The 23,597-nt window shown below is 40.5% G+C and overlaps 2 protein-coding genes across 12 annotated transcripts in view; both read right to left on the bottom strand.

Annotated features, from left to right (window-relative positions):
* The window catches only part of JAKMIP1 (janus kinase and microtubule interacting protein 1), a 132,151-nt gene that overhangs the window by 39,815 nt on the left and 68,739 nt on the right, over nucleotides 1-23,597 (bottom strand). For all 11 annotated transcript variants that reach the window (XM_063457757.1, XM_063457751.1, XM_063457754.1 and 8 more), the window contains exons 9-12: nucleotides 17,891-18,019; nucleotides 8,573-8,701; nucleotides 5,777-5,860; nucleotides 513-575 (exon numbers count right to left, since the gene is read on the bottom strand). In XM_063457757.1, the coding sequence (XP_063313827.1) occupies nucleotides 513-575; nucleotides 5,777-5,860; nucleotides 8,573-8,701; nucleotides 17,891-18,019 (405 nt within the window). The remainder of the gene's footprint in view (nucleotides 1-512; nucleotides 576-5,776; nucleotides 5,861-8,572; nucleotides 8,702-17,890; nucleotides 18,020-23,597) is intronic.
* On the bottom strand, nucleotides 17,938-20,665 carry LOC134614215 (uncharacterized). The gene is made up of 2 exons (XM_063457763.1): nucleotides 20,365-20,665; nucleotides 17,938-18,019 (listed from the first exon to the last, which is right to left on the bottom strand). Exons 1-2 carry the CDS (start codon nucleotides 20,468-20,470, stop codon nucleotides 17,988-17,990), a joined length of 138 nt encoding a protein of 45 aa, XP_063313833.1. The 5' UTR covers nucleotides 20,471-20,665; the 3' UTR covers nucleotides 17,938-17,987.

The following is a 23,597-nucleotide window of genomic DNA, read 5'->3' as shown; positions in this document are numbered from 1 at the left end:
TGGAGTAACTAAGCCTTTTCCCAAGTACAGCACCAACTCACATAGGGTCACATGGGGTTCAAGAGTCAGAATTAAAAAGCGCATTCCAACCATATTTTGTTCTGACTTCTTATTTTACATTTATCGACATATTATGTTCCAATTTATATAAACATGAATTAAGCATGAAACATATGAAAACATTGTTCTCACCTCAAAAAAAAAAAAAATTTTAAAAAAATTTAAACAAATTTATTTTCCTTACTTAAAAATGAACTGCTGTTAGATTCAGGTAGGTAATGTGCCCATGAAGGACCTTTCTTCAGATATCTGATATATTGACAGATATTATTTTGGCTGTTTGTATTCACAGATCACCAGTCAACTAATGACTACTCAATTCTTGTAACCTCACTCCCCAAGAAGACATTGCACACATTCACAAAAAGTGCAGCCATGTCTTATGTAATATCTTGTGATCATATATTTATTTCCATGTATATTTCTCTATAATACAATCTATTTCATATTACCTTTTCTATCAAATCGTGATTCTTCCGGAGAAGCTGCTGTTTTTCTTCAACCCATTTTGAGTCCTAAGAAAAAGATTTTGAGGAAACAAAAAGGTATAAGAAATCTCTACAAAAAAATAAATAAATAAATAAATCACATAATTTATAGTGGTTTGCATTAATTGCCAATGTACAAAGACATACAACAGTGTATGGTGCACAACCCCAGGGCACCTGATGAGTCGAAAAAATAAAGAGTCAGAACTAATATTTCCCCCTAGGTGCTACATTCAAAGAAAGCAGGAGGACTCCATATCTCACAATGTCTGATGCCAACATGCTGGTGAACCAAAGTAGTATTGTCACCTACCATGTGGGAGGAGTCAATTCAAGTCCTAGGATTATTTTGCAAGTTTGTATGAATAATCTTTCTACAAGATCAGGTGTATTTATTATCAAAGTGATACACACGTCATATCTCCCCAATAAAGCCAAAAGGTAAGATCGTAGCATATTACTGTTCCTTAGAATGACCGGATTTCAGAGATCACTCTGGGAACCATAACAAGGCAATTAATTTGTTCGAGTACAAGGAGGTCCATTCTTACCTGGAGGCTATGATCACCCACATCAACAATAAATGATAGATGGTGAAAACACACTTATCTTAATAGACAGTTGTTACAGCTTCCTCCAGGGACATCCCAGTGGTTATCCCTTTAAATATCAGATAGGTACACACAGTATGGAAGATACAGATGTGGATCTACCAAAAAAAAAAAAGAAAAAAATAGTATAATACTGTATATACATAAAAAAAGTGTGCATAATAGGTATAACTCACAAAAAAGATGAGTGTAACTCGCCCAAGGGTGCCTCCCCCGATCTGTGGGGGGCTAAATCCACTTCCTCACTGCCACATGTACTGAAGCCAGACTCCGGATAGGTGGAAAAATATATTGCTTTATTAAAAATTATATGATAAAATACCAGGTCCTACACGTTTCGCCCTATAAGGACTTCCTGGTATGTAAAGCTACAACAATGTGGTAGTAGCCACAATAAAAACAAATGATACAAATCACAAGCATTACCTGTGATTTGTATAATTTGTTTTTATTGTGGCTACTACCACATTGTTGTAGCTTTACATAACAGGATGTCCCTGAGGAAGTCCTTATAGGACGAAATGCGTAGGACCTGGTATTATTTGATCATATAATTTTTAATAAAGCAATATATTTTTCCACCTATCCAGAGTCCGGCTCCAGTACCTGTGAGTAAGGAAGTGGATTTAGCCCCCCACAGATCGGGGGAGGCACCCTTGGGCGAGTTACTCTCATCTTTCTGGTGAGTTATACCCATTATGCACACTCTTTTTATGTATATACAGTATACTATTATTGTTTGTTTTTTTGTAGATCCACAGCTGTATCCTCCATACTGTTTGTATCTATCTGGAGGGGTTAAACCCTTAAAGGGACACTGTAGGCACCCAGACCACTTCTGCCCATTGGAGTTGTCTGGGTGCCAACTCCCACTACCCTTAACCCTGCAACTGTAATTATGCAGTTTTTTTATAAACTGCAATAATTACCTTGCAGGGTTAAGTCCTCCCCTAGTGGCTGTCTATTAGACAGCCACTAGAGGGAACTTCCTGGTCTATAGCACAGGTTTTCTGTGCTAGAGCGTCGCTGGATGTCCTCACGCTGTGTGAGGACCTCCAGCGTCGCTCAATTCCCCATAGGAAAACATTGAAAATGGTTTTCAATGCTTTCCTATGGGGTGCGCTACCGCGCATGCGGTCTCCTTGGCCGGTGGGCGGGATCAGTCTCGCCCACCGGCCGACGTAGGCAGAAGGTGGAGCGGCGGGGGAGGAGCAGGCAGCGACGTGGCAGACGTGGCAGGCAGTTTTCACCCCTTCAGCAACTGGGGATTGGGGGGTGGGAGGGAGAGGAATCCTGAAGTGCCAGGAAAACTGATTGTTTTCCTGGCACTGGAGATTCCCTTTAAGCAGTTTCACCGCAAATTCTGCAAGCCGGCACCCAAACTCTCTGCCCCTGCATTACTGCTAGATGCCAGAGGCTTCAGAGAGTCGTGGCACTGCTGACAGGTATTCTATCAGTAGCTCCCCACTGAGAAAAGGGGGTGAAAAACATGCATACCTTTTTCACTCACTTTTCCCAATGGGGAGGTACTGATAGTCTGAGGAAACCGTCTGCAAACAGGTAGAGAGTACGCAGGGCAGACAGGGGTCAAAGAAGAAGAGGAAAGTAAAGTAACAAGCAAATAATCAGAGGAAACAGGTAACAGACAAAAAAGTCAAGATCCAAGCCAAAGTCAAAAAACCAACACTAAAACAAAGTGCACTCTCGGGTAACAGGCGACCACAACAGGGTAATGACTAGTTTATGGTGAGTTTAAATAACGAGACCATTGGACTCCAGAACAATAGAGTAGGAGTTCCATTTTGACTATAATAAGATCCCACAACGGAGGCTTCCACACTAGAAATGATGTCAGGATGACGCACAGTCTAGAATTGTTCTAGAAAAGTGACACATTGGTACAGAATTGAAGATGAGGCAGCAGGTAATGTGAATAATGTTCTCATATTCCAGGAGTAGAAGGCTCCATAGACTCTACTTGAAGATAAAGTAAAACTTCTTCCACGGCCATCCTTCAAACAAATGGAGATTTTATTCTCGAAGAAAACCAATATCTCACTACACAGCATTGCAATGTTACTGCATGTCAATTATTATTATTTATATAGCGCCAACAAATTACGCAGCGCTTTACAATGGGTGGATGAATAAACATGTAATGGTAACGAGACAAGTTGGATGAACAGCAACAGACGGCTTGAGGGCCCTGCTCAATGAGCAATAAATGACTATTGCTGTTCTGAAGCCTAGGGTGAGCATACCTAATATTAGGTACTTGATATTAATATATTGTCAGGTGTAGAGGATGATGTAGGAAGCACAGTGATGTAATAACATCATAACATCTATAGCAATAAAATTCACTGCAGAGTGCATTTACAGGTGAACACAGATTTAAACCCTACAATGCATTTTACACACAGATTTTTTTTAATGTATGCATAGGAAATGAGGTAAACAATTTAAAGGGTCGCTGAAAGCAAAAATTTTGAATAATTTCAAAGGTTATAGAGCAGAGAATACCTAGCATTAAAGGGACACTGTAGTCACCAAGACAACTTTAGCTTAATGAAACAGTTTTGGTGTATAGAACATGCCCCTGCAGTCTCACTTAATTCTTAATTCTCAGCCATTTAGGAGTTAAATCACTTTATGAACCCTAGTCACACCTTCCTGCATGTGACTTGCACAGCCTTCCTAAACACTTCCTGTAAAGAGTCATCTAAAGTTTATCCTTCCTTTATTGCAAGTTCTGTTTAATTTAGATTGTATTATCCCCTGCTATGTTAATAACTTCCTAGACCCTGCAAGACCCTCCTGTAGGTGATTAAAGTTCAATTTACAGAGAAAGAGATACAATTGTTTAAAGGACCACTATAGTGCCAGGAAAACAAACTCGTTTTCCTGGCACTATAGTGCCCTGAGGGTGCCTCCACCCTCAGGGTCCCACTCCCGTGGCGCTGAAGGGGGAGGAAGGGGTTAATCCCTTACCTTTTTTCCAGCGCCGGGACTCTCCTCCCTCTTCTGATGTCATCGGCTGAATGCGCATGAGTGGCAAGAGCCGCGCGCGCATTCAGCCAGTCTCATAGGAAAGCATTCTCAATGCTTTCCTATGGACGCTGGCGTCTTCTCACTGTGAAAATCACAGTGAGAAGCGCGGAAGCGCCTCTAGCGGCTGCCAATGAGACAGCCCCTAGAGGTTGGATTAACCCTATTGTAAACATAGTTTCTCTGAAACTGCTGTGTTTACAGCAGAAAGGGTTAATCCTAGAGGGACCTGACACCCAGACCACTTCATTAAGCTGAAGTGATCTGGGTGCCTATAGTGGTCCTTTAAGGTAAGTTACATCTGATTGAAAGTGAAACCAGTTTTGTTTTTTTAATGCAGGCTGTGTCAATCAGAGTCAGGGAAGGTGTAGCAAGGGCTGCATAAACAGAAACAACGTGATTTAACTCCTAAATGGCAGTGAATTGAGCAGTGAAACCTGAGAGGCATGATCTACACACAAAAAACGCTTCATTAAGCTAAAGTTGTTTAGGTGACTATAGTGTTCCTTTAACTATCTGCTCTTACTGTAGCATATAAGTGCACTAAATGTAAAAATCATTGCAGCGATAAGGCAGCCCTAATGCAGACATGGCAAAGAAGAGCTTTTTCATTCTTTTGTCAAACTTCATGCAGTTTCTCTTCTCGACAGATTATGGCATGCACACCTCCGTTCATAAAATTGCAAAGAAGCTAAAAGTAAATTGATAGCAGCGACTGTTAACTGAGCAGTTCCAGTCGTTCTATGTAATGAGTGGAACTGCAGATGGAAGCTGAACAAAATAGATCATAAACCTCTGCTGAACAGAGTTTCATGTAATGGATAAAGACACAGCCAGAATGACAGGCTCCGGACTGAAGCAACCTTCTTTTGGTAAGGGAGGAGTGTACTTAAAGGAAAACAAAGAGAAATTCAGGTACTCGTTTGTATGTTGGGAATGTAAAGTTCAATTTACAGAGCATGAAAAAAAAACATCCAACGTAAATACACTGTACAGCTTGAAAATGAAACCATTTCCTTGAGTCACATCCAGGGAAGGTGTGCATACCTCCTCCATCTAATTGCTTAGGGATCTCAGGGAAAGGTGGAAGGGTCCTGATGGGGCATTGGTGCCCACCTCACAGCACAGGTACATTGATGATGCAGAACACCAGGAAGCTAAAGAGGGATTGTCCTGCTTTTGGGGTTATGGTAGTGGCTATAGCTGCATAAACAAACAAAAGTGATTTAACTCCTAAACGGTAGCGAATTGAGCAGTGAGAGTGCAGGGGCATGGTCTATACACCAAAACTGCTTCATTCAGCTAAAGTTGTTTTGGTGCTTATAGTATCCCTTTAATGTTAAAATTCTAAATATTTTGCCTGATAATCCTAATCGAAAAGGATCTTCATGACATGTAAAGTATATATATATATATTGGTTCCAAATGTGTTAAAAAGTTTTATTACCATGACTGGTTATGTATGACGCATTATAAATACAAGCAAAAATAGCAAGTTAGCAGCACAGTGACAATAGTACAAAGAAGCAGGGACTTGCTCTCGTGATGAGACCCATTGGCAGGCATTACCTGTCCTTTTTCACACAGGGAGTTTTCCAAGTCTTCAATCTTTGCTTGGCAGCGGATTAAATCAGCTTGCAATTGCTCACGTGTCTATGGAGAATTAAAACACATTACAACCAGAGCTCAAACACAACATGTAAAAAAATCTTGTTTCATATATTTACCACTTCTTTTTCTATAAAAGGTTTCGGTGTACAAAAGGGACCAGTCTAAGCACAATAACTACCACAGCTCATTGACATGGACTTTTGGGGAGATTTATCAATGCAAAAGAAGTATGAGACTTAGTGCAAGACATTCTATAGGTTTCCATAGTGATTGATCCCTTTACTAGTACCCTCCCTCAATATAGCCGTGATACAGTTCTGCTTTGCGTGAAACCACATGTGCTCCATCGTCACTTACAGCACGTCTTTTTTTTCTGCAAACCAGATTGATAGCACCCATAGACACTTTGCGCTATAATCAAATCAGTGAGCTGAAATGGCTATAGTTTTTAGAATGCACATTATTATGCATTCAAAATTAATTTATAGTGCTAGATAAATGTGAAAACACAGATAAAGTCTAAATATTACTTTCACAAATATAGCTATATAGCTTTAAGCGACAATTTAATGTTGTGGATTTTGGGATTTGTACTTTTCTTTTTAAGGGGTGTTGGGGAAGCGTCATTTGGCAGGATTTATTACTTTTTAATTACCGTATATACTCGAGTATAAGACGAGTTTTTCAGCACATTTTTTGTGCTGAAAAACACTCACTCGTCTTATACTCGAGTCAGTTGTCTGTATTATGGCAATTTTCATTGCCATAATACAGACAAGGACCGGGGGCTGTCAGGAAGCTGTAACTTACCTTCACCGCAGCTCCTGTCAGCTCCCTTCTCTCTCCTCCGTCCATGCAGCTCCCAGGTCAGCTTCCTCTGCAACTCTCGCGAGAGCCGCGGGGTCAGAGCGTTGCCACGGGTTACCGTGGCAACGCTCCGCGCGGCCGCGAGAGTTGCAGAGGAAGCTGACTTGGGAGCTGCACGGACGGAGGAGAGAGAAGGGAGCTGCGGTGAAGGTAAGTTACAGCCCCCTCCTACAGCCCATCCACTGGACCACCAGGGAGTGAGAGCCCCCCTCCCTGGCCAGCTAACAAGCAGGGAGGAGGGACAAAAAAATAAATAAAAATAATAATAATAAAAAAATAATAACAACATTAAAAAATATATATATTACAATAATAATTAAATAATAATAATTAATAAAATGCCCACCCCCACCAATGCTCTGCACTCACACACACACTGCACTCACACACACTGCATTCATACACACACTGCACTGCATTCATTATATACACACACTGCATTCATACATACACACACACTGCATTCACACTGCACTCATACACACACTGCATACACACTGCATTCATACACACACTGCATACACACTGCATTCATACATATACACACACTGCATTCACACTGCACTCATACACACACTGCACTGCATTCATTATATACACACTGCACTCACACACTGCACTCATACACACACTGCACTGCATTCATTATATACACACTGCACTCACACACTGCACTCATATACACACACTGCACTGCATTCATTATATACACACTGCACTCATACACACACACACTGCACTCCATTCATTATATACACACTGCATTCATACACACACTGCATTCATACATACACACTGCACTCATTATATACACACTGCACTGCATTCATTATATACACACTGCACTGCATTCATTATATACACACTGCACTCATACACACACTGCACTGCATTCATTATACACACACTGCACTCATACACACACTGCACTCATATACACGCACTGCACTCCATTCATTATATACACACTGCATTCATACACACACTGCATACACACACAGCATTCATATACACATTGCATTCATACACACACTGTAAATAAATATTACATTAATATAATTTTTTTAGGATCTAATTTTATTTAGAAATTTACCAGTAGCTGCTGCATTTTCCACCCTAGTCTTATACTCGAGTCAATAAGTTTTCCCAGTTTTTTGGGGTAAAATTAGGGGCCTCGGCTTATATTCGGGTCGGCTTATACTCGAGTATATACGGTATGTTTATTTATTGCCTACACTTAACAACATACATTTGGGTTTTCCTCTGCTAACTGCTTTGGTCCTATGTATTTGTAAAATTAGAAAGCCACACTGCTCTATCCTAGCTGTCCATTAATGATTGTCTGAAGCTTTAAAAAAATTTAAAAAAAAAAAAAAAAACGAAGCATTGCATGAAGATAGGTTAAGACAAGTTACAAATTATTTTCAATGTTTTCTTCAATGGTGTAATTTCCACAGAAGTTATGTAAAAGCAAATTTAGGATAAAATGGGATATAAAATTTAGAACCATAAGGAATTGATCTATACAGTTCCTTTCCAACATCCAGCAAACTGGACTTTTTTGTCCTCCTACCCAACTAAAGATGGCTGCCATCAAAGAGGAGAAACTTCTTAATGAGTAAGAATATTCTTGACAAATACTAAAGGTGGCTCCTTCCATAAGTTAAATCAATGCTGTTTTTAGTATACTGAACAGAGATATATGTATGTTATGAAAAAGCAACAGTCTTTCTATATGAATAATAAATCCTAGGTAGGCTCTGTGCATGGCGAGAAAACCCAGCATCCCTAAACCATATATTGTATAAAAATATACGGAATCTTATGTATACTATCCAACTGATGTATAAGGAACATTTACCAAAAATATAAATTAAAATGAATTACTCTTGCTTCTCTTTCTGCATCCAGTGTTCCTCCCACTTGTTCTTGAAGCAATGCATACGCTCTCTGTAAAGCCTGGTACTCTCTGGTCAGCTGGCAGAAGCGTAAATCAGATTCTTCTTTAGACGTGTTCTTCAGCAAAATTGTTAAAAGTGAAACAAAAAGCAGTCAAGTCATTAGTTTCATCAATTCTTCTAGATGGTTCTTATCTAGAGAGCGATATAGAGTAACAAATTATAGAAGGAACAATAACATTTTGATACAGTCATTGAGTTGAACTATAGAGGAGTAGACAAATCAGGTTTGACTAAAGAACAATTACAGTAAATTACTGAACATACAAGTGCTGCAAGGTTAGATGGTACAGTGGAAAATTTATTCATACTTACCGTAATTTTCTTTTCCTGGCTATTATTCATGGCAGCATATACACATGGGTTAGCTCCTCCCCTACAGCCGATAGGACAGGAAAACCACCAAGGTTTTAAAAGGAGGCTCCATCCCTAAGGTCCTCAGTCAGTTTACAAGCTCTACAGTACATAAATAGAGACATTAATGGGTGGGAAGTATATGCTGCCATGAATATTAGCCAGATAAAGAAAATTACGGTAAGTATGAATAAATTTTCCACTTTCCTGGCTAATCATGGCAGCATATACACATGGGGAATACCCAAGCTTACAAAGGGAGGGACAGAATAGCCAATCAAATAATCAGAATAATTCAACATAGATATAAGAATTAACTGAGTTAAGTACTTGAGTACCAAATTGTGCATCATAGACTGTTTTAACGAACAGTATGAAATGCCAGACAAACGTGTCTAAAGAGGTTCAAATGCTGGCTTACAAAAAGTGTCAGCAGAAACCATTGCCATGGCAACCCATGATGCTGCAACAGCATGAGAGGAGCGTGCCCTGATACCCTCCAGCACAGGTAGAGAACGGACGTGACGTCCAAATTGTGCCTCATTAATTGCTTCAATGTCCAATATGAAATGCAGGACAAACTAGTTCAAAGAGGTCCAAATGCCAACTTTACAAAGTTTCAGCAGAGACCATTGCCATGGAAGCCCACGAGATGCTGTACTAGTGGAGAATGTACTAGTGGAGAATGCCCCAAATCCTTTGGTACAGGTAGAGAATGGCATTGAAAGGCTCTCACTTTAGACAGGATCTCTGGTGCTACATGCAAGACAACCATATCCTGTTGAAATTCAGTGAATGGGGGTACACAGGATCAAGCCTGGAGTTCACCCATTTTCCTTGCTGGGGTACCAGCCATCAGCACTTTCTGTGCTACCACCATGGAAGCTCCTTCTAGAGGTTCGAATAATGGTTCAGTCAGGGCCCGTGAGACCAGTGCCACGTCACATATTGGCTTCACCACACTCAGTGGAGGCATGATTTCATTCAATGCCTATATGAAGCAAAGTGCAGCTAAGTACACACATTCACCTTGCTGAGGTACCAGTCATCAGCAACAGCAACGTCTGGGCTAACATCATGGAAACTCCTGCTAGAAGTTCAGTCAGAGTCTGTGAGACCAGTGGTACGTCACATATTGGTTTCAACACTCTCAGCGAAGGCTTGAGTTCAATTGTTGCTTACATGAAGCAAAGCACCAGGGGCATCAACGCTCAATTGGTACCCTTCAGTACAGGTAGAGAATGACATAGATAAGCATTCACCATAGGCAGGATCTTCAGGTGCCAAATGCAAGACGACCATATCTGTTGAAAAGTAGTGAAAGGGGATTCACAGGATCAAGCCTGGAGTTCACCCATTTTTCTTGATGGGGTACCAGCCACCAGCACTTTCTGTGCTACCACCATGGAAGCTCCTTCTAGAGGTTTTGAATAATGGTTCAGTCAGGGCCCGTGAGACCAGTGGTACGTCACATATTCGCTTCACCACACTCAGTGGAGGCATGATTTCAATCAATGCCTATATGAAGCAAAGTGCAGCTAAGTGCTCCTCTAGAGTGTTATAACACAGAACCTTTCAAGGCCTGAACAAGGAGTAATTCCAACAGACGAAAGCATGTCAAGCTTAGTAAAGCCTGTATAGGATTGTAAGAGGATCTCAATGACCGTCTCAGGGATGCCTATACTAATATGGACTCCCGCATCAACACCAGAACTTGAGGATCCTGGTGTGTCATGGGGCCTTGTAATAGGTCTGGATGTACAGGAATTTCCCTTGGAGGTTCCAGAATCATCTTATTCATCATAGGAATTAGAGTCGACACGGTCTTCCACTGTCACCTTTTGCATTGCCTTTTTAGTAAAGTCGAAAACAGGAAAATATGTACATCACACTAAAATTCAAAATTTGAGTCAGTGTATCCTGAACCTGAGCATTCTGGTCCTAGCATGAAAAATACTTCTGGACCTGGTAGGTCTAAGAAATGGCCATCAGATCTATGTAGGGTATCAGACAATCTGCGCCAACCCTGAGGATACGTCAGGACATGGTTGCCAATCCACCTTGTCCACAGTTATTCGGCTCCAGCAAACAGCCATTGTATTCTGAGCCACTGGTTGTTCTTCTGTGCCCTGATCATTATGGGCTGGAATTCCATCAATACGTATCTGTGAGACCCATCTTGGTAGATATAGGATACAGTTGCATTGATATTTGAGCAAATTAGGACCCACTCATTCTTCAGCAAGCCTCTGAAGTGAAGAAGAACCTTGAAAATGACTTGGTTCCATACAAATGAATGGAAATATTGTGCAACATGGTCCAAACATTGTGCAACCAATCTTATAAAAACTGTAATTCAAGCTAATAATCGACCAATGAGGTTCTGTTCACTGGAAATTCAGAGATCTAATCCCTCTTTCAGCTGCCAGGGTAAGGTGTAACTCCACTGATGGGGACATAGTAAGTGGCTGGCTCCAATAATCTTTCTCTTGTTAGACCAAGATAGGAAGGATCTGTAAGGAATCCAGAGATGCCATTGGGCCCATCTGACAAGTCTGCTAGTGGAAGCCAGGATTCCTAGTAGTTGCATCTATTTTCTTGCTGTTACCAAGCAGAAATGAAGAAACTGGGAGAGAAAACCTTTTCAATCTGTGGAACTGTTCCCGAGATAGGGAAAAGCAGAGCATAGAATCTTCCACTTGGGAATGTCAACCACTGAGCTGGTCTGAAACCGCTTTTCTTGATATTCATCAAGCAGCCAAACTTTAGGAGTTATGAAATAACTATATACCTCTGTGTGCCTGCCTTCTGAAGGTCTAAGGCTATCAGAAGTAGATCCTCCAGATAATGGAACCAGGTGGAGTTCTGGACTCTCAATAACACTATAAGCACATATAAAGATTCTTGGGGCCACATTGAGGCCAAATGGTAGGTTCTCTTCTGAGCTAATGCCGAAGATCTCTGCAGATTGGACTGAAAGTAAGCATCCTTGAGATATATAGAGGTAAGGAAATTATCCTTCCAGATAGCTTGAGATATGTATCTGATTGACTCCATCCCGAAGACTCTGACATTCAGCCTCTTGTTGGCCCCTCTTATGCCCAGTGTAGGCTTTCATGTGCTTTTCCTCTTAGCACCAGAAGAGAGGCGAAACTTGTCCCTGGAACTGCTCTTGTTCTGGGACCTAAAAAAAAATCACCTCTTCGTCCAGAAGGCTTCTTCCTTCAGTGCTTTACCTTTTGATTCATTGGCCTGTTGGTATGGAGACTCCTGTGCCCGTTAAGAAAAAACTCCAGTCTATTTCAATCTGGACCCTGGATACCACTCAAGCCTCCAGAGTATGACGAGCCCAGGTATGTGTGATCAGAAAAATGAGGCTCCTAGTACTGGAGGAGATATGTTCATTGCTGAAGAGCAAAACGACTGCGTTATAGCTCCATTAGAACCTTGAAAGGCAGGTTACCAACTGCCATGAGTCACCTCTGGAGTATTCCCTGCAGGGCCAGTAGCTTCATGTATCTCAGAAATACTGGTCACTGGAGGTTCTCCGGTCAGACTATGAGGAGCTGGGATCCTTGGAACTTCCATCCTAAGGTACCAATATCTTGCAGCCCTCATTCGCCTTTTCAATGGAATTATCCAAAGTTTTAAATGCCACACAGCTTAAATGCAACACAGCTTAAATGCTTCCTAGCAAAAGCACAACCGCATAATGTACCACAATCTTAAAAATAATGCACTAGTTTAAAGATATCGAAGCTTAAATGCATCACAGCATAAAAGCACAACTGCATAATGTACTACAGTAAAACAGGCAAATAAAGTAATGAAGATAAAAAAAAAAAACATACATGTCCGTAAGTAAAGGGAGCAAATTGCTCACGTCCTAAGGGCTGTAGGACAGGAAAAAGACTGAGGACCTTAAGGATGGAGCCTCCTTTTAAAACCGTTGGTGGTTTTCCTGTCCTATCGGCTGTAGGGGAGGAGCTAACCCATGTGTATATGCTGCCATGATTAGCCAGGAAAAAATTATAAAACAAAAGGTCCACTGAAATATGGCATAGATTTTCGTCAACAAAACGGATTTGGTTATGACTAGGGGAGGTAAGGATCAGGAGAGTTGCAGTAATCTAGCTTGATGAGGATGAGAGAATGGAAATGGAAAAAGGAGTACTGATCTTCTCTTAAGGTGGAAGTAACAGTGGCAATAGGTTTCTGGAACAAGAGGGAAGAGTCAAATAAAAGGCCTAGGTTGCAGGCTGTGGCAAGGGGGAAATGGTCAGGATATCTAAGACAGCAGAAGGTAATGGAACGGTGGGTGAAAGAGATAAGAGAGGAAGCACAGTACTTCTGTTTTGGATGGGTTATTTTGCAGAACGTGTGAGAACATCCACGAGGCGATGTCAGAAAGACAGGGAGAAAATTGAGAGTAGAGCTCAGGTGTGAAGGACAGGGAAGAGAAGAATATCTGGAAGCCACCTGCAAAGCAACGGGCATTGAAGCCATGAGAGGATAAGAGTTTGGCCTGAGTGCGATGTACAGCGTTAAGGAGAGGGCCAAGGACTAAGCATCGTGGTTTAGGAACTGAAAAAAGGATGGCAGATGTGGATATATTGTTGAATAACCAGAAGGATGAGAGACATGAGAGGGCTGTATTAGTCATACCAAGATTGCTGCCTTTTGAGTTTAGCTCCACTGAGCTAACCAAACATGGATGTAACAGGACCGGTTGTCTGAAAACAAAGTTAATTTAGAAATGTGCAGATTTCTATTGAACTCTGCACTTTTTTTTTTTTTTTATGAGAAAAAAGTGCTTTAGGGGACTGGAGTGTCCCGGTAAAAGAGTAGAAAGGGCAGCATTGGGTTATAGAGTGGAGTAGGATGTAAGGGGAGACAGTAGCTAAGAGACCATGGCAGCAAGTGTTGAGGGGTCAATAGAATGGAGGTTTCTACATGGAATGTGAGCAGCTTGTGTATATAATTCACTGGCCATAAAAGACAATTTGTGTGAACTAACACATGTTAAATATTTTTCTTAGCACTAGTTGACATTAAACAAAAAAATATTGTAAACATACAGGTAGTATGTACTGATAAAGTACAAGGACATTACTAGTCACTTCACTACAAGAATCTAGAATAAAAGGTGTTTTACTTTCATGTATTTTTTTATTCTTTTTATTTCATTTTGATGTGCCGTTATAGTACATTCTAATTATCAATGCCATAATCGCTTAAACGGATTTTTGATGAAGTTTACATTGCATAAATGGTGAAATGTTGCACAAATTTTATATAACATGAACATACTAATTTCCATAATAGGGCACTGTGTTTTAAGCTAAGGTATATGTAAATCGTGCGAGTTATGGTAGGGTTATCTGTCCACAGTGTTTATTTTGTATTTACAGAGGGTAGTATTGGTAGCGCTTTATCGTGGGCCTTCCGTCGTAGGCTTACATCACTGTGGACACGCAAAGCTGTGTATAGTGTCGTGTCTAACTTGCATAAGGTGTAAGCTGGGTGTTAAGGTGAGGAGTACTGCGAGCTGTCGCTATAAAAGGAGCTTTGCTGTGGTGAGAGCCCCTAACCAAAGGGGCTGCGGGAGGCGGGGGGTTATGTATTTTAGAAGGAGATGATTACCACCTGTACCGGAAAGAATGTATCTTCCATTAGTCATTGCTCATTGATTAAATGCGTGCACGTGGTGGATCTCAGTTCATTCATTCTAGGTTCTTCCTGATGGTTGTATCTACGTTTAACATAAGCATTTGATTTTTGTGAATTCCAGCCTGGATTTATGTTCATATTACGAATACATTAAAGCTTAAGAGAATGGATTCTTTGTTCACTCTCTAAACTATCAGCTACAGTTCGAGGACGCAACAACTGCTCATATTAGTTGTATCATCCATCTCGTGTTTTCAATGTGAAATAACCCAAACTTTTAGTTGATTTGCATGAATCCAAGTACCATAGCCCTAATTCTAACTTCAGAACCAGTACACAGCCATATAGACTTATGCAATAAACACATTTTGAGGAATGGTGGCACTAAACCAGGTCATAAATGGACTTTCCTCGCTTTCTGGGCACTAGTCATGCTCAGCCACATTACGACTCACAATAAATATTTGCACAGAAGCTCTCCTATCTCAATGATACATGAATATGCCATCTTCAATTACTGAAGAACAACTCATTACTCTTTTCTGTCCCATAGCGTTCATTAAAGGGTAACAAACATTTTGATCTGTACTCATTAGGGCCTTTGTGCATATATAAAATGACAAAATTTGCATAATCTATTTTCTCACATTTAAAAAAAAAAAAATAATTTCATTGAATTTTAAGGTTTTATGAGACAAGGTAAATGCAGATTAGATTTGTACTGACAAAATACATAATGAATGTTTAAAATGTGTCTATAACCATAGAGAACAGAATATACTATTTTATTAAAAGAAACTTTATGGATTTGGATTTAGTTCCTCTGAATCAGAACTGCACCTTCTGCGTCTCCCATATTTACATAGAAAGGACTCCAATTACACATCTGACACCAATACGCATTGAAGCTCCAGCTACAAAGATGTAACTCAAAGGAGATTCAAAAAGGGACAGAGGGGGCGGGGCCGCCCCACCATGCTGACTGGTCGCATGCGGGAGAGGCTCCTGCAGGGACTGACATTTAATGCTGAATCCAGCGGCATACAAGTTGCATCTGAGCCGGTACATACGGAGACCTCTGCAGGTGGCAGGCACTGAGATCTGGAGTTTTGGAGCCCCCCGGTCCGAGGGAGGGAGGAGCAGGGTGGACGGCCGCTGCCCTGCTCTCTTCTGACACACATTGGCAATCAGATGCTCCAGCTGGCCCGGTTTCTCTCCCCTCCTCCCCTTTGGACCAGTGGGGGTTATCCCAGTCCCCACTGGAGGTAAAGAATCTGTTGAACTAGCCTGACATTCCGATTCCCACACTCCATGCTCAAAATTGCTGCCGACCACGCTTCTCTGAGGCGGTCCATGCAGTTTTTTGGGGGGGGGTTTTCTCAATTCTTTATTTTATTTGTGCATAGAGTTAACAGACAGATGTGCCCTGCCACAAGAGCTGGTGCAAACTTGGAGTTATACATGCAATAACAATAGTATGGCATCAAAAACATTGCACTTTTTTGATATATAAATGAGATTTCGTCATTCTTAGACGAGTCATGCACAATTTTATAGTAGAAATTGTAATAAGTACGTTGAGTATTGTTAGAAAGTAAACATCGAATAGCAGGTTTGCTACATACTTTATGCTAGGCCTGTATGTCATGCATTGTAGGTTCAATCTAGCTTACTATAAACAAAAAAAAAAAATGAGCCTAAACATGTCCTAAGTATAGGAGTAGTATAGGTGTAGCAAACAGGTTAGTCAAGCGAGTAGTGAGTATGCCACTGGGGACCAGTCATGAAATATGGGGGGGGGGGGGCAGAGTTAATGCTAAAGGCACATATACAGCTTGGCTGGTTTAGATATCCCTTTTGCCCCCTCCCTCCACTGGCTTGGTTAAGCATGATAGGGTAGGCATCCAAGCCCATCGGTAAAAGATTCCGCGGGTGTTTCCACCCGGGTGTCAGGCAACGTTGTGCAGTTTCTTCTCCTCCTGGCTCTTGGCTTAGGTGAGTGATTGCTGAAGTATCGGTGCTGGGTTGCAGGTGGATGCTGCTGAAAGTCTTGTTTTCAGTTGTTGGACTCTCCTTTCCATGGTCCCCAGTGGAATGGAGCCTCCTTAGGGATTCCGCTTGCAGGCTGTTCAGTGCTGGCTTTCTCATGCGGCTTAAGTGGCGGCCATTTTAGCTTCAGCTTCCGCCCTCCCAGGCTCCAAAAAACTCCCGATCTCTGCAACAACGACAGCCATGTAGTGTCGTTTTTCTGGGCTCAGTTAAGCTTAGGAGCCGCTTATTTCAGCTTGTTGGGCTGAGTCCCTCAGGAGCCTCTCCTGCATGCGACCGGTCAGCATGGCGGCCCGGCCCCGCCCCAATCCATGCAGTTTTGCCTGCAGGCTGATGCGACCGTGAAGTCATTGGATGGAATCAGATCAGCGTGTGGATCTTGGGCTGCTTGGAGCTGTGGAAGCCTGGTGTCGGGAACTCCCTATACAACGCACATCGGAAGGATGGTGGCAGCCTTCAGGAGTTCCGGCTGGCTGGGTTTCAATGCTACAAGCATCCTTTTATATGGACATATCTGTTGAGAGCTAGGCAGTCGTCCTACAGATTTGGAAAAGATTGAGTGCCTAAGGCGTTCCTGGTTGATATCTGGTGCAATGTGATGTCTCTGATGTGTTAATTTCCCTAGGTTGGAGTCCTATATCTATATTGATATTCTAGCACTTATTAGCTCATGCAGTTTGTCTCTTCTTTTTGTCTATTTTCTGAATCAATCGACATATGCTTATTTCATTCCTGCTAGTTACACTCTTGTATTTTATTTTTCCTTTTTTTTTTTGCCATATCTGCATTTAATCCAAAGAATGCTTCACTCAAATGAAACTTTATTTTGGGTGCCATGAGAATCCCCATTGTATTTATTTACCAAATGTCATCTTCAGGGCTTAATTAAAAGTTTCTTACTAAATTAGAGTAATTGCATTACTTGTCCTCATGAGGCAATTGCTATAGTTTAATTGTTACATGGACTTTCTAGGCACTATAACAACTTCATTTAATTGAAATAGTTATAGTGCATTGAGTCCCTTGACACCATTCCACCACTGAGTGATAAACCATTTTTGGACGGTTTACCATAAGAGATAATGCCCTACAGTGTTCCTTTAACATGCAAGCCCCACAACAATGTATGTCACAGAGGATAAGAACATGTCATTGAATCATAAATGAGACTTACATCCTCTATGTCTTCTTCAGGTGTCGCCGGCGTCCGGTCTGCTTTATCACTTGTGAATGACGCAACCGAAGAGGTTTCAGAATCAACAGATTCCTCGTCAAATCCAAAAAACGTCTCCACAACACGCCTCTGTAAATAAAAAACACAGCAACATAAAATGCTGCAGGTGGACATTATCTAATAATCCCGGCAAAGTCACGTCTGGTGATCTAATGGATGCATTGTTGCTACATCTACTGCCATTGCATTTTACTATAAAACAAGACTTAAAAATACTATAGATTACATTTTCAGGTAGGCACCTACAGTACAAAGTCAGTACTGCAGGTGATTTATTATAGTCAGACTTGGGTATCATTTTGATTGTTTATTTAAAGCTTTACCTTGCACAGTGGTCGTTTAAGCATTTTAATATTCTGTAGTAAAAGGGGATTAAAACAAATTAAAAGTATTCCATCTGGATTAAAGGAACACTTACTACTGATTAATCTGCACCGTAATCCCACATTAATAAACTTTACAATAAACATTGAATAACTCGTTCTGCCGATTTGTGCTACAATGTAATTATTTTCTGCAAACATCTATAGTATATCCGACACTTTGCCTTTCCCTGCTGTTTTTCCTACACATTACCCAGAACAAAAAAAATGGAATTGCAGAGAATCCTGGAAGAGTTGGAGACTGAGCAGCCCTAGGCAAGACTATTTAACAGATTACCAGTGGACGTGGCAATGCAGAAACAGGACTGGATGTTTAACACAACATTGGTGTAAAAAAAACATATATCCCCTCATTTCAAAAGATTAAAAAAAAAAAAATTATAAAAAACATTTTTGGGGGAAAAATAAAATCAAAAACATAATACAATTGAACAGCAGTAGGTATGTGATAAATATTGAAATGATAAATCTACCATTTCAACACTTTGACGATAATATGTTTAATTATAAACAGAAATGTGAATGTTTTTATCCCTTATAGGGCATCCACCGTTTTCAAGAGACATGAATAGGCTAACATAGGTAGTGTACAGTCAGGCTGCAAGTCTGTAGTAAGGAATAACGTATTTGTGACAAAAATACTGTCAATATAAACCATAGATATATCCATTTGGGCAGACGCTGGGTGAATTTCCTAGCGCAGAGGACCAATCAATCTGCCACCTGGTGTTAAACAGACTCAATCCTCCCCATCCCCACCAGTCATTAGAAAATAAAATCTCTATAGACTGCAGAGGTGATAAACATAGCGCCAGCAATGATCTGTATGTCAAACAACAATTCGCAAATGCAAATGCTTTAATTTTCACAGTTTCACACCTGGAGCAGTAGCACCTGCTCCTGCCTGATGTCAGTAAATTTAAATTAGAAGATGCTTTTCATTTCTACAGTCTAGAAAGGGTGAAGACCGCTTATAATGCAGACAGCATCCTGCACCGACTCAGTTCTGAGAATAACATATAACCGCAGTGATTTGTAACGTTGTGGGTTAAGTCAGGGGCCCGAGAAGCCACCAATAAAGAGCGCTATTTTTGTAACAAAATTTTAAATAAAGTTTTTAAGAAATCTATCTTTTTGGAGCAACAGTTCTATAGTCTGTCTTATTCCAACAACTCTCTCCAAATCAATCCTATATTATTTCCCCATTAGATATGCGATACCTGCAAAGAGGGCTGTGCTAGGCAGGCATTTACTGGCTTCTTTCAGAGCTAGTCAACATTGTATGAGAATATAAATACTGAAAATATGAAAAGTATGCCTTGATTCGAGCTAGAGTCTAAGAGGTTTGGGTTAGTCCGTGCCCGTATACAGTGTTGTGAACAAAATTTTAAAAAAAATCAGCCTTAGAACACCTACTGCCCAACTTACATTGGTTTTATTTCACGTTAAAAGGGACAATAAAAGGTCATTGTAGCCCATGTCACTGGCATGCACCATCTGTATTATTGACTCCAACAGCCTCATGCATTAACAATATGTAAATAGACGTTTACGGTTCTCAGCAAAGCATAAAATATTTAAACCAATCAAAAATATACTCTTTTCTTTTGAAATGAAGATTTGACATTTCAAAAATCAGTAGCAGCAAGCTTTTAGCTGTGGATAAACTACACGTCTCACAATCCTCAATTGGCCAGCTAACTATGGCTGATACCGCAAAGCTTCAGATTTTTAGTTCTGTTTAACATAGCCTGGTAAATGTATGATGAAATAAGCAAAAGCGATAAACATCACATATACAAAAACATAAACGGCAACGTCTGGTATAGAGGAAACTACATGTGTCATTCAGCACAAGTACTTGGAAATAAACAAATACATAAACTGAACAAAACATCACCTGAAACATTAAAACATCAAAAGCTAAACACTGACAAATACAGAACACAATCACAACAAAATAAAGAACGGATGATAAAAAAAAAAATGTAAATTCATACATGATATATTCTAAAAACGCACAGCACTTACCCTCGTGCTTATAGGTCAGTTCCTGGCATCCAGAAAAATACAGACACACCAAGGCACACAGACAAATGAAGAACGAGAAATACAGAATGAGGAGGAAATCTTCCATTGTGTGAAGAACGAGCACTTCAGTGAGCCTTAATGTATTCCATTTAAATAGTCTGATTAGTTACATGCCCATTCTGACCAGGCTGCGCAGTAACTTGCAGCACCACCTCCCAGAAGCAACGTTTACGCAAGAGCATCCAAGATGTGCAAGTTAAAAAAAAAAAAAACCTGCAATAATCTAGCCTCCCGAGCCAATATTTACAGACATGGAAGAAAGAAGTCAGAGGATTGTGAGGTTTGAAATAAAAACACAGAATATGCTTTAGCATACGCCTCATCAGGATTTGGTCTCTGGAAAGTAGCTAGAATCCACATGTGTCTTTTTTCCCCCTAGACAGATCCATGTGAGCTATGCACATGTAGCAACAGTAACCCAGCAAGCATCGATGGACAGAAGAACTAAAAATACACCCAAAACAAACAATCCTAACACAAATGACAGCCAGTTAACTTGTCAGGCACATGGAGGGCATTCGAAAAGGCTTTATTAAGCTTTTAACAGTTAGCAGTGTAATATATCATAGAAGTTCAATTTGGAGTATAAAACCAAACACAAATTCTGTTTTTTTTGCCAAAAATCATATTTTCTGCTAAAATAAATAATTTGCAAACACCAAAGCTGGACGATACAGAAAGCGACAGGGTTTTTTTCCCAAAATGTTTTGGGGGCCAATATATGGATCTTTTTACACACCAAGGTGTGATGCTGTTTCATAGATACAGAAAGTGAGTCACTAAACAAAGTCCTGACTGAAACACCTTAAAAAAAACCCCCAAAAAACATGTTTGAATGACTGAATACTACCATTATTATTAGCATTTATATTGCACCAAAATATCCTGCAGTGCTTTACATTTATAGAATGGGGAGATCTGGTATGTCACTTAATTGGTGTAATTCAGACAAAGTTGAAGACACAAGTTTATTCACTAAACCAAAAAGTAAAAAGCAGTTGAGGTATAAAAGTATTGTAGTTTGGCCTGTATATTAGAATTCCTTTGACAATTCTTCACAATTTCCATTTAGTAAATAGGGCCCACACAGAGCCTGCAGCATCCAGCAATGTTCGTCATTTTCCAGGGATAATAGTGTTACATTCGAACAGTGGCTCATTTTAACTGTCTGGGCTAATGGTATTCAAATTGGTGACACATCCACTCACAGGGTACTTCTAATGATGCAGCATTTATGAAGAGTTCCCATTTATAATTTCAGACGGATAATGAGCACTCTCCTGCCTCCGGCTAGTTAAGGGACAGATTACACCAGCTTCACAGCATTAGTGGTTACATAAAGTGTCTGCTTAAGCCCCGAGGAGACATATGGGTTCCCCATTGTTTCCAACTAGTGGGCACCCAACGCCTGGACACCGATGGCGTAGTTCGTTACCCACACGTGAGATATGTACGTGTACATAGTTATTCTTTGATTTTTATTTTCCAACTTCCTTTATTTCATGTTTTTTTTTTTTTTATATCAGGCTGGTAGATATTGGGGTCATAGACCTCATGCAGGCACAACTACCATTGTGACCGCAAAGGTCCCCACTCAGGACGCCCAATTAAGATCTCTGGATACGCAAGCACTTGATCACAGGGATATTCTGATTGTGGGAGGGAAGAAAAGCAGGTAGGCTCAAGCTCAGCGCACGTGCCACGTCCGTTAGATCTGAGGAGAAGAAGCGGAAGATAACTTCCCCGGGTGTCTGGTTGAAAGCCAGAGAGAAGTTTCTGGAGTCATAACAGTTCCGAATTCTCATAGAATTATAAAGCACAATTAAAAAAAGATTAACATACATTTTGATGACCCACAGGACTATTTTTATTAGTCCATACACCAACTCCAAATAACTTACCCAGTCTAACCGAAACTGGTATGACCTCTATCGCCCATGTCATTTTAAGATAGATTAATAAATATTAAAATGTATCAAGGACAACCCCAGTGGGGTTCCTTTGCTCTTCTCCAGGCTCATTCACAGAGGGATGGGCTGTGCCAACCCATGATGTTGCTCCTCCATTCCTCTCATCCATAGGCTTTGTAATTAGGGAAAGTAATAATGGCCAGGTGATTGGAGAAAACATGTCCCCAAATAAAACACGGACAGAGCTATTAATCTCTCTAGCTCAACAGAACAAAATCGCGAATATGTCAAAAAGGTCATTTAAATATTCCTAGGTTGCCCGTTCCACCCAATTATGTATTGACACATCACAGACACAACAATGTTCTAGCCCTGTAAAACTCATGGGAGCTCTGTGAATTCTTCATTGAATATCAATTTAATGGATTACTGAAAGCCTGAAGAAAAATATATTACACCGTTCCAGTCCCTGTACTGAGGTAGTTCTGTTTCTACCAGGTATCAAGTTGCATGTGTGAGAACAGCATACGTGATGGGGTTCTGTTGCTAGCAGACAGCATGCAAATCTTCCTCAAATAAGTATGGTTTATTTAAACTTCATGATTTTACTCGCTAAACATGATTTTCTGTCACAGCAAAGAGCCGAAGATTCTGATTGGATGAGCATCGAAATTTGGGCATGGTTTCCTATAAATGAAAGATCTATTCACACACTCACAGTGGAACGCATACTGAAGCGAAGTGGAACGCACACGGTGAATCTCCCCGACAAGTTGCTGTCAACGAGGACTCGGAAGCTGCCTCTGAAGCCGGCTCTGACGAGGCGGCATTTCTAGAGTATCCAGGCTGCTGGGAGGAAGACACCGAAAGAAGGTTCCCCCCTTTTTTTATGCTATCTGTAAACTATTCCATATACTTTTTAATCGATTTTATTACGTATGCTTTCTGCACAATAAAGTCTCTTCACAAGAAGAATTTCCTGCTTTTGAACTTTATATTGCACAGTTCAACGATTGATACTAGGAGATAAAATCTTCAGGATTTATTATTGGCAATAGATGTAGAATTGTTTAACTCACACTTCTACATAAATAATATTCCTTTTTCCTTTTTTCTTTTAAGTATCACACTACTAGCAATGGCTATATTAGTCTGGTACTAGAGCATATCTAGCTCATATTGGCCAGTTTCCCTGCTGTTTGTATAGAGGGTATACTAGCCAGTCTTTACATATATGAGCTTACATAAATAAGGACATTTTTT

The sequence above is a fragment of the Pelobates fuscus genome, chromosome 6 (genome assembly GCF_036172605.1).
Source record: "Pelobates fuscus isolate aPelFus1 chromosome 6, aPelFus1.pri, whole genome shotgun sequence".
In the NCBI taxonomy this organism is placed as follows: Eukaryota; Metazoa; Chordata; class Amphibia; order Anura; family Pelobatidae; genus Pelobates; species Pelobates fuscus.
The sequence above is the reverse complement of the archived record's forward strand: the minus strand, read 5'-3'. Positions and strand labels throughout refer to the sequence as shown.

Coding starts and splice junctions, on each gene's coding strand:
- LOC134614215 (XM_063457763.1), bottom strand. CDS start 20,470: ATGGAAGATTTCCTCCTCATTCTGTATTTCTCGTTCTTCATTTGTCTG. Junction 18,020..20,364: donor ACTGACCTATAAGCACGAGG/GTAAGTGCTGTG, acceptor TTTTATTTACAG/AGGCGTGTTGTGGAGACGTT.